The sequence below is a fragment of the Scophthalmus maximus genome, chromosome 2 (genome assembly GCF_022379125.1).
Source record: "Scophthalmus maximus strain ysfricsl-2021 chromosome 2, ASM2237912v1, whole genome shotgun sequence".
NCBI lineage: Eukaryota > Metazoa > Chordata > Actinopteri > Pleuronectiformes > Scophthalmidae > Scophthalmus > Scophthalmus maximus.
In genome coordinates this window covers 30,290,684-30,302,783 of record NC_061516.1, presented here as the reverse complement: position 1 = coordinate 30,302,783, position 12,100 = coordinate 30,290,684, and the positions used below count along the sequence as shown (strand labels likewise).

The following is a 12,100-nucleotide window of genomic DNA, read 5'->3' as shown; positions in this document are numbered from 1 at the left end:
GGTTTCTGTCTGACTGCGCTGATCGGGGCTCGAACTCGCAGGCTCGGGTATGGGAGACTGACGTTAACCACAAGGCCAAAAAAAACCCCTGAGGATTGAAACTGCTTACTGCCCCTTTAACAGCCATTCAGACGGCTTCTCTTTAATTGTCTGTACACTATGCAGCAATATCCATAGAAGTTGGCCGCCCATAACATGTCCAGAGGCAAAGTATCTATCTAAGAAAACAGCATGTAGTTATGTTATTGGTAAGTGCGGCTATGGAGCCGTCTAGCTGTAGCGTGCCACAGGTTCCATTTGTGGGAAAGCTTGCATACAGCTGAGCATGCACCCATAGCATCCTGTCTTCCAGATCCTTTCAGCCTCCTCCATTGTTCCGTCTTCGCTATGCTCCAAAGCTGATTACAGCGCCTTCTCTAATGAAAGCTAATCCTGTGTCACGGCATTGTGCAGGACGAGAAGGGGGGAAGGCCTCAGCGTGGCAGAGCTTGCAGGGAATGTCTTCTTCGGGGCCTGTCAAGAGTGGCGTTCAGAGTGTTAACATCTCCGCAAAACCTGGTGTTTTACATGAAGACTGAGGTTTTTCTTTTGGCCTGTTGGCTCTTAACAACTTACACACAGTCCTGCCCAAACTCGTAACAGCCTGTAATAATTCACACTAACTATGTTGAGGCCAGCCGTTCATCGTAGCTTCCTAGCAGCTGGAACTTACTTGTCTAAATTACTCCATTGTTGGTTGGCACCTAGAGTTTACTGTTCTATTACACTTCAGGTCCCAGTACACATACTATAGTGTAAGTTCAGGTGATTCATTGGATAAACGTCTTTAGCCTCGGGCTAGGCATCATACAGCTCTGAAAGTCATAACACTCACACTTTTCGCTGTTGCTTCCTCGCAATTTTTGGTTTTGGTTCCATAAAGTAAAAATGTAATTGAATCCTATTTGAGTTATTTGAATTTGTCAAAGTCGTCTTTTGTCATAGGTGTGGTTTGTCATCTAGAACTGTAGGAACAGTTTTGTTTTAATGGACGTGGCATCTGATATTGATTTTTTGGTTGTGACTTTATAATGGCAACAATTGAATGTCCGATTTCACAACCGTATCTAGCCAATGCAGTGCTGTCTTTTAAAATCTGTGGCACTAAACCTCCTGCCTGATATGACAGAGTTTTATAATTACAGTGACTAAGAAACAGTATTTTGAACTGTCGCATGAAAACCAGTACCAGATCTGTTTAATAAGGTCAGAAAACGGCACTGAAACTGATCTGGCATTTTGGATTTGACTTTGTTTTTATCACGATTTGTCATTGGGTAAATTTGAAAAGCGCTGAGACAGAAATAGGCAACGTGATAAAACGTACATCTTCCTTATTTCTACTTTGACCATAACAATATTTAGACTGTGTTAGACAGTTGGGTATTTCAGCGCTGTATGAAATAAAAGCCACCCATGTTTCTGAGTGTCTCATGGTCTTTAATTCGATGTAGTCTACAAGTTTTGAGCGGATGGTAAATCTGCAGGGACCTCCTGTCAGCGGACCATGAGCCAGGGAGTGAATAATTTTTGATAGATTGACAGGTGCTCTTTTCTCATATCACTTTCTTTCTTCTTCTTTTTTCCATCCCATCTCTTTTTGCATTTTCATTGACTGATTTCCCCCTCCCTCTCTCTCTCTCTCTCTCTCTCTCTCTCTCTCTCTCTCGCTCTCTCCCTGACTCATGCACTCCTCCCCCACTCCAGCACTAAATCACTGTAGTCATTTGCCAGCCGTGATCCAGGTCCGTGGCGGCCTCACTGTGTCATTGATCGGCTGCTACATTGATGGCTCACCACACGGCCAAGCACCACCAGAAAACCAGCGCAGGGACATCCCATAGAAAATGCCCCTCCACCACCACCACATCATCTGCCGCTTCTTTCCATGCACACATATATGCATTCATCCATCGCTCTGCACACCCATGACATCCTCCCATGCTTCAGCCCCGAACCTCACCAATCAATCAGACACTTTGTCCGTGTGCTGTCTGAGCAGTGATGCGTTTTGATCACCTGCTGCTGCCAATGCTTTCACCATTTCTGGTCTGAAATTTGTTTAACAAACAGCAGGATTGACTCCTGCTTGTCACTCAGACTCACGTCGCTGTCGTCAAGGTCTCAAGAAACACTGCTGTGGGCTTTTCCTTCTGTCATGGCTTGATGGTCTTTGATGACTCTGACAGCCATGGCAGTATGGATGCAGGTCTTGGATGTAGTGTTGTCTTGTTTATGACATTTTGTGTATGACCTGTTAATCCTAATAATGAGGATCGGAGATAACTGTCATTGATGGCAACCTCTGCGCAGGCAGCCATACATGTTATTGCAGTGAACAGTTGTCAGATCAGACTCCTATTATTTGTGTTTCACTGCATTCTGTTAATATACAAATTTTGAAGCATGTAATAGTATGATATGATAAGGCTCCTGCTCATATTTCCAGCCTTGGATCAAGTCAGTGTAGCATACTGCTGGCAACTAATTTTTAAGCCAATATTTTGATGGATGAAAGATTCAGTCTGAGACTCTACAGCGCTGTTTCCCTGGCAACCACTTTTACTCACTTTTATCTAATATGTCTCCTGTTTGTCGATGAGATGTAAAGGCTTGTATCTATGCAGCGGATGATGATGGTCAACAACTCATTAAAGTACAGTTATAGTCCACCGGTGGCATTAAATCAAAGTTATGGTCATTAGAGCTACAATTGATTGTGTTTGACCACAGGCCATAGACTTAAGTAGTGAAAGTGTGCAACAGGAAAAATGTACGTTTGCACTGAGAAAATGTCTGAAATCGTCAGAAAAACGTTGTCTTTGCATTGTTGGAAGTGCAGAAAGTAACAGAGAATGAAATAAATAATATTAGCTTCAAATTAAATCCACATATCTGCAAAATAAATAAAGATTTTTTTTCGTGCATTACACAGCACTATGAGTGCTCCTTGTAGATAAAACTCACTAAGCAAACTGTGCCAGGAGTGCTGAAACAACAGCAAGTGCTTCACAGTTGTAGAGCAAATACACATGTGTTTTAACTTTAATGCTATTAATCTAATGGAAATGAATTCAGTACTTTGAGGGCTTCTATATACTAAAACGCAGTCTGGGTGCTATTTTCTCCCTGACTGGACGAACCACAACAACGAATAACTTCCATTTCAACTGCTACAATGTATTGAACTGGCTTGCTACTAATCTGAGGGAATGAACTGAGTCATTTGAAGGCAAAATGTAGTAAATTTCAAGGCATGAATTATTAATGACGCGCAGCAAATTAGGTGGTACAAGAGCACAAGTTATTAAAGGGAGCGATTGATAATTTGTATGCACAAATGATTAAATGTTTAAATGTGTTATATACTTAATACTTGCTGGGCGCTGTAGCATTAATACGATATCTGCCCCAGGGTCTTTATTGACCATTTTATTATTATTTCTTTGCATTTTCATTTCCTATGATGAAGCCCCTTTTCTTTCTCTTTCTGTCTGTCACTGAGAAGGTGAGTGCCGTCGGGCTCTGCCCTCCTTCCTGCCTCAACCACAGGAGTAACCACTCCATTCCCCCACTGCACACAGATATAATCAGCAGACTCAAAACCACTGAGCTTCAAAGCTACGCTCTGCTAAGCGTTTCGTTCAGGGCCCGGCTTCTATCCCTACTAATGCATGGTAAAGAGGTTCACGCCCATTTCAAAGTGACCCTTTTACTGTTTGCTCTAAAACCTGCAGGCCTTTTCGACGTCTGGTCTTTCCTCAGAGGCCAGATGGCAGCCCTAAACGTTCTATAGCTTGACTTCCACTTTAATACATCTTCATCTGGCATTATATTGGGAGAAAAAACCCACAGAAGTTACTCTCTGTGCTATACTTAATAACCTCGCAAATACCAGGTGTATGGATTCAGCTGCAGCATCAGCTCAGTGACACAATACAGCCTTTTAATACGTGCTTGTGTAGAATTATCCAACAACTTAAAGTGTGCAATGAAGTGCCTGGTGTTTAAAAGACCAGATTTTGGCATGAAAAGAAAATCTGCACACTGTGGCTTTTCCCATTTCTCCGTCAGGAATCAGTTCAGGATTTTTTTTTTTAAGGACCAATTGATAATGTGTAAACTTCTTTTACTATCCATTAAAGACAGCAATATTGTTTTTCTTAATCATATTAAAAGGAGTTGAAGCGTTGCTGAGTTGAATAACTCCAATCATAAATATTGTTTTAAGTCTTTCAGCATTATGGTACATCTCCTATACTGGTTACCGTTGACGTCATTCTGCAACTGGAATTTAAATTGTGTTAATAGTAAGTGAGGAATTAATCATTTCTATGGAATGCTGACTAAATTATTGATTGATAGTGTTATGGGCTCAGTCAGGACAGATTTCAGTCCGATCTGACATATAGACATCACGCGCCGGTGTATCCAGTGTGTGAGGTAGACCATAGTGCAAATAATTTATCGTCCTGCGAATATAATGTTTCATATGGTTGAGCCGCGGCAGTTCTCTGTTGTCAGCGAAGATGGCCATAGGATCTCAATCTGTTGCATTATGCATGTCAGGTAATCAGCCTCCGAATGGACTCTGTGGTGCTGTATTAATGAAGCAATAAAACTGCTGCCAGATGACATTTGAAGTTGAAGTGTACAGTATGTGCCTATTGTTTCCTGCCGCCTACAGAAAGACGTGCGTTCTGTCCATCACGGACTCCTAAACACATCCCGCTCTAATTCAATGTTGTTATGTGATTTAATTAACAAACCGCGGCTATCAGCAGAGAGCAAGTCGCACACTCTCTTGTGCCCTATTCAAAACTTGACAGTCGTCCTCTCTGCATACAACCACACATACTGGCTGCTTGATCACTAATAGGCTTCTGTCAGGGGAAAATAGACTTGATTGAGATTGATTTTTCATTAGCACATTCTTTCACACGTGCATATAGTTCGACTACATTAAACTGTTACTCTGAAGCATTATCTTACAGGTGACATATTATACAAAAAGTGCTGGTGCACACACGTGTGTATCTGTGGAGCCTGCCGGCCCACAAACTGTGAAAAAGTACCACCCTGTGTTTTTTTTTTTGTGAGGTGACTAAACCCTACATCCTGCCTCTGAACAACTGGTTCAGATTTCTCTCCCACTCTGATGTCACAGTTGGACTCTATTGGGGTAGCCCCGCCTGCATCTGAGAATCTCCACTTCTCTGGTGAAGGGGCGTGACATTTCCTACACATTTTGAACTCAGTTGACCAATCACAACAGACTGGGACGGCTGGCCAATCAGAGCAGACTGGGGTTTATATGGAGGCGGGGCTAAAAGAGATCCAGGCGTTTTAGACGGGGTGAAAAGAGGAGCTGCAGGAATGGGCAGTATGAGAACACTGATGCCTTTTCTGAACATTAGAGCATTTAAAACTTTGCAAGTGGTAACCCAAATTAAAAGTGTAAACCTGAATATAAGCATAATATGTCAACTTTAACATTTGTACCTGCAGCTTTATTTTCATAAACACTGTTGCATGCCACTCAACACAGTTTTGCCTTTAGCACCATCATTTGAAAAGCGAAATAGATCAGGGTGTTGCTGTTTTGTGTGATGAGGAATCAGCGTCTCGCTTTGAGGTCAGATGCTGCACTGAATTTGCATAAAGTATGATCATGCAGTCAGATTACTTAGGGTATTCTATGCTTTGTATGACCTGGAGTGTGTTGCACTCAGATATAGTTTTTGTTCCGTCTCCGTTTCCTGTTGGTCAAGGTACCACTGGTCATGCTGAGTCTCATCGGGGAGGAAAACTGCTGGTGTGGCTGCTTGTCTTCTGGAAGTGGCCTGAGTGTTTGACGTGGCCAGTGACAACCATGAGTCTTGCCCAGAGTCCGCCCCCGCTCCAACTGCATCATGCTCCATCATCAATTTCTCGGCGATCAATTCGGGAGCTGATGGAAAGATGCTGTGCATTGCAGAACTTGGGTTTCTGGCCCTGGAGTTGAATAGAAAGGTTGTTGCTTTTTCTTGCCAAGCAGTCTGCTGTATCTGTATGGTTTTTAAAGGATTTCATTTGTTTTGTCATTGCCCACTCACTGGCCACAATCCCAACCTAGCTCAGACAAATGCAGGCTTAATATTTTTTTCAAACAGAGGCGGTTATTATCTGTCTCTCACTGTCTGTCTGGGGCAAACTGAGTCAATGTCGTATTGCTGTGCAGCTGAAGAAAATAAAGTGGAACCGTGGCTGTCAGGAGTTGTACTAATTAAAAATGAATCAACTTGATTGTGAGTAGAATTGTATTATTGCAGTAAGAGCACTTCTTGAACAATTTCTGATGATATACAGCCACAAAGTACAGGCATATTTTGACATTTGGTTTGCTCTGAAGTAGTTGTCTGACTTCCAGAAATTTCTCCTGAATAATGGCTGCGTGTGGCATGTGCTGATGTATGTTTGAATGTGAGCTGTAGTGCACAGAACCATAGGACGACTGACGAGACTAGGAAGGAAAATGATATTCAGGTTTTGCGAGACATATCTGACCTGCCAGATCAGTCCAGACTCGGTGGTTGCACTCGGTGTTCTTCACTAAATGAAGCCAGCGGCTGCTTGGTGAGCTCTGCAACAGTCTGTCTCACATTCTCCAATTAAGCTGATCTGTCCAGCACCATATGACTGCGCACCTCCTGCTGTCTCATTCCTCAGAGAGATCGCATTAGTGCTGAACTACACCAACCTGAACATTTCAAGCTGCCTGTTTTCCCACTGCCTCACAGCAGTTTTCAGATGCACTGCGCCCGGTGGTGCAGACTTCTCAAGAATCGCACCTCAGTGTCTCCAGTAATCTGCCGTGATTATTCCGTTCACGGTTGCGGCCTGAACAAAGGTGGCTGCTGCGGTCGATGATCTAAAGCTTTGTGAGTTCAGGACTTAAGACTCAGTTGTAATCCACTGTATGGAAATCGTTAAATGTCGCTGGTAATCCCACTGACCAACACAGGATAGAATACTTTTATAAAAGAAATCAAATTCAAGTTGATTTAGCATGAATAATCTAATACAAACTGCCAGGGGAAGTAAAATCAGACTCCATTTTTTTTCATTCTCTCTGACACTCACATTCCCTCCTCATTTCTCTCCTGCTAGATTCAAGGCTGCAGTGCAATTTCCTGCTTACATAACAGAAGGGAACAGAGAAATGGTAAAAATTAATGAAGGCGGCCGGCTAATGGAGACCGTTTTTTGAGTCATACTGGAGTTGCAGGCAGATTGCCTCGGGTCAGACTATGCTCTCACAGCTGCATGAGCCCGGTATGAAAGGATGGATAGATGCACAGGGTCATTTGCAACAATCAACCGTTTTTGTGTGGGAATGTTCAGATGCTGCTGTTTGGGAGGAAAAAAGGCTTCAGGTTGTGCCTTTTTTTTCTTCTGTCCAACTTAGACTGCCAATAGCTCATATTTGATTGGCTAATTACTGCGCTGACTGAGAACGATGTTGCCCATTATTTAGTCCAATATTCAACACCACCATTTATTTTCTTGTTCCGGTAACTGAACACAAAAGCAGTTTGATGATTATTCTTCCTTGACTGGGTTGTTAATCCATGTTGTGCTTTTTCCTTAGCTCCAGACTTTTTTCTTCTTCATAGGAGTAACACCTTTTTTCTTCAGAGCGTAGAACGCACCATTACAATGTGCCGTGTAATGTTTTGGCAGAGGTGGGTGTTACCCTTGTTAATAAGTGGGCTGTTAGAAATTCCACAAGGGGAAAGTTCACACTGTTTCCATTGTCGTGGCCGTAGGAAATGGAAGGGTGATGTGTCGAGAGGTTGCCAGTGTGCCAACAACCACAGCTTCCATTCAAGTTGTTTCGAGTGAAGCATAATGTTATTCTTTGGTGTTTGGTTTTTAGAATTTGTTATGTTTTGGCACTTTAATGGGAGCAGATGGGATTACAGTTACTCTTATAGCAACAACTGCTGCGCCGTGGGAACACCAATCTTATGCAGAAATTACTGTTTACTCATCTCGGCGGTTTACATTTGGCCCATCACCTCTGGATGTGCATATTCTGTATGGCCGTGGTCATATTTCAGTGTGTGACGAATGCAGAATAACTGCAAAAATATCACTATAGCCATTAATATGGGGCTCTCCCATGCATCTTCCTCATTAAACTCAATTGTTTTATCATCTGGCATGTTGTAATCATTTATCATTTATGGAGAGGGTCTGCTACCAGCTTGCCACACAAACAGAATGTCATTTTGCAAAGTAATTAAAGCATTTGGTTTAGTCTGATGAAGTTTAGCTCAAAGTGCTTTACTGTGGCTTACTCTTGGGAGTTTACCTGTCATTGCAATCATACTTAATTGGCTAACATCGTGAGCTAAGAAAAATAATGTAAGCAGCTCGACCTCTGCCCTTATCTGACAGTGCTACACACATTCTATGGAGTTTATTATGACAGCCGACTAAAACCAATAGCCCATTTTGCAGTGTTTAGTGATTCACAGTGCAATGCTCTTAATCGTGGGGCGAAGCCTCGACCCAGCTGTCGCGCTTAAAGAACAGACCTGTCTCTCTCTTCAGGTGGAAAACGTCGCCAAACAGACTCGCAATAGTCCACGAGTGTTCACATTGTATGAGTCATGCATCTCGGGGGCCAGCGTGGTGTACTCGTTCAGGCCACAAGGCCCCGGCCTCAGGCTAAAGTTGCACAGCAGGTGCTCTGGGGAGGCCGACCTGGGTCCTTTGGTAATTTTATCTCAGATGGGGAGATAAAAATATCCAAATACCTGAGTGGAGACACTGGGTTTATACAGTTTCATAAGATTTCTTTTTGGCTCTAACAACGTTTGTGTTGAGAGCCCATTTGGATCATTTCAGTATTAGAAATGCAGATTTTTTTGTGTTTCCTGTTTATGGTTGCAGGAAAGGGGAAAATGGAAGTAAAGGTTGGTCAGACAAAGAGCCATAATACACTGATGCCACACAGAGCATTAAAACTGCAGTTAGAGAGCAAATAATTAACAGCTAGGCAGAAGAATCCTAGTTTCCGTTAAGCGTGCCAGCATCATAATGTTGACTTTCAGATATCACAAATAGGTTTCCACTTCATTTGTTGGCTTCAGGCAATGTCCGGGTTTTATCTCAGTGGGTCGAGCATTGCAGTTTGGAACAAATGTAGTGAAATGTGTTGGTTATTTTCGGTTACAGTCCCGTGACTTGGCAGTTTTAATGTACAGCTGTAAAAAAGCTTTAACTAGTACATATCTAGATCCCAAATACCGTCTGACACTAAATGTGACACAGATAAAGTGCAGGAAGGTCTAATTACTACTGATGTCACCTTTGGGATGGATGGATGTTAACGCACGCACGCAAGCACGCACGCACGCACACACACACACACACACACACACACACACACACAGAGCCACCAACTCAACAGTATTCGCTGCAGGCTTAGTGCATTACTCACACCCGTGTGCAATGTGCAAAGTCTGCAAGTGCACGTTAATTAAGAGCGTGTCCTATTTTTTTAAACTCGGTGAAGCTGCTGAATTGAAGTCCACTGGATGTGAATCTTTAATTATGTCTTTTTAGTTTCTTTTCTGTCAGTGAGTTATATGTTCATGAGGAGGGTTGCACAATAACAAGGAAATATTAACACGCAGGGCCTTTGCTTCGGTGGAGGCCACTAAAAGTACCTTTGATAATGGTTTCTTTGTAAAAAAAAAACAAAAACCTTTCCTTGTTACTCGTTTGATGTCAACTGCTTAATGGTAAGGTCCATTTATTAGAGTCACAAAGTGGGCTTTCTGCTTGTTCGGTGGTTATTTTCTTTTAACTCTGTCTAAAAACTCAGATACTATGTAAAGTTTATGTTGTAGATAAGATTTGATTGTTTACGGTTTTTAATTAAAATACTCCATACACAATCAGTTGATCACAAGTCAGTTGTATCAATAATACTTGGGCATAAGGAATTGTAATAAAAAACTATCCTAATTATGGAAATTGACAAATTGAGATTTGTTGTGGCTTTGATTAAAATTAAATGCTGCCTGTCAGTAACATACATAATTGTATTGTTTAGTAATTGTGACTGACAAATAAGACTATCGTCTATGAAATATGAGACTAACAAACATGCATGTCAGACTGAAGTTAATGTCTCTATTGTTCTATTCGTACACATAAAACGGGGCATGTTTTTCTATAGAGACGGTTACACATTAAACCCTGAAAGATAATGCACTTGTTATGCTATTTAGACTTTGTCCTCACATGAAAGGTTTTTTATGTTAATAAAACAACCGATATCTCAGTTCTCCGCTTCATTTTCAAGGTGTAATCTTTAGCGCAATGAGCAATGCCAAGCAAACCAGAAACCGTGTGGGTCTGTTATAAATATTGTAAAAATTGAATGACTCATGGATCATAGCAGCAATCTGGTAAATTGTCTCAGAGGGAGGGCTGGAAGCGTGGAAGTGAACACCGACTCCCTCTCCCTGCTGGGAGTCGATCCCCTGGAAGGTACAAAGTACCTGGTAATCAAACAGCTGAAATGTGATGTGGAATTACAGTTGTGTCCTCATGAGCCTTTTTGTCAATGAAAAGTATATAGAATCATTGTAAATATGTTATGATCCTTAATGATCCCTTTTTTCTTTTCTTTTTTTTGTCTACCCTTGCAGCTGTCCCATTCCCCCCCAGTCACCGGCTGACAGCTAAAGAGGTGTTTGACAGCGAGGGGAAGCCCAAAGTGGACGTCCTGAAAGCTCACCTAACCAAGGAGGGCCGCGTGGAGGAGTCGGTGGCCCTGAGGCTCATAGGGGAGGGGGCCGCCATCTTGCGCGCAGAGAAGAACCTGCTGGACATCGAGGCTCCTGTGACAGGTCAGGACACAAATGAGGCTCGTTGTGTTTTGGTCACACACAGTTGGATGTCACCGCCAACAAAGTATTTTTTCCGAGAGGTGTCACTTTAAATGCGGGGTCACCAACTTCGCCATTATTACTGATTAGTTATTTTGCACTTGTGTTGGTGTGTGTCTATACTCCTTTGTGTCTTTTCTCTCCCAAATGCAAAACTCTGAAATTCAAAATGCAAAATTATTACCTCAAACATTCACTATCATTGTAAGGACTGCCACAGGAATTAACAGTACATGAGTCTTAATCACAGTTACACGACACTACATGTCAATTAAAATAACTTTTGCTGCCCTGCCCGTGTGTTTTATCTATTAGGATATATCGACAACTTGCACACACGTGTCAGACGTGAAAAAAAAATGAAAACGCTCACACTCTGTCCTCTCCCAAGAGAGGACTTCTTCTACTTTCAGGCGGAGGAAAACCTAATTTTCTTAATTGAGTGAGTCGCTGTGCCTTCAGGCCACACATGGGCAATGTCACTAGCCATAACACTGCATTTTATTTGAGGAAAAGTGCAACTTTAATTCATCCAATTTTGGCTAAACTAACGAGCTTGGCACCACTTTCTCACTGGCATCGAAGCATCCTTCTGACACAGAGAAGCTCAACAGAATATTGTTGTTTTAAAACTAAGAGGTCAATTTAAAACCACTTGCTAACTTTGCTAAATGCTAACAGGACATATTTCCCAGCTTTTAATTTTTTTTAAATCACAGATATTAACCACTGTGGTAAAACAGAAAACTTCTTCTGTCAGTTCAGCTCATTGTCCCCTGCCGCTGTGAAGGAACATGCTGTAGTCGGAGGCTCGCTGATACATATGCACAGGTCTATTGTCGTCTTTCTTCCTGGTCAAGTGGCCTGTTCCTCCATTAGACTTTCTGATGAGGTGTCTTTGATGTTGTGGGATCCATGGCAACCTCTCATTTCCCAATACCGAGATCTTCCCCAAAATATAGTCCTGAGAGGCCCATGCTCATATTCGACAGGCTTCACCCTTACTTACATTCATGAATGCACGGCCCTTAAGCGCGGGTCCACAGTGTTTACTGAGGCCATTATTATAATAGAATATCTTGTCTAGAATTTAAATAGCGTGGAGTTTAATA

The 12,100-nt window shown here is 42.2% G+C and overlaps 1 protein-coding gene across 5 annotated transcripts in view; it reads left to right on the top strand.

Moving 5' to 3' along the window:
• The window catches only part of LOC118300011 (serine/threonine-protein phosphatase 2B catalytic subunit alpha isoform), a 61,247-nt gene that overhangs the window by 13,972 nt on the left and 35,175 nt on the right, over positions 1 to 12,100 (top strand). For all 5 annotated transcript variants that reach the window (XM_035624049.2, XM_035624052.2, XM_035624050.2 and 2 more), the window contains exon 2: positions 10,749 to 10,949. In XM_035624049.2, the coding sequence (XP_035479942.1) occupies positions 10,749 to 10,949 (201 nt within the window). The remainder of the gene's footprint in view (positions 1 to 10,748; positions 10,950 to 12,100) is intronic.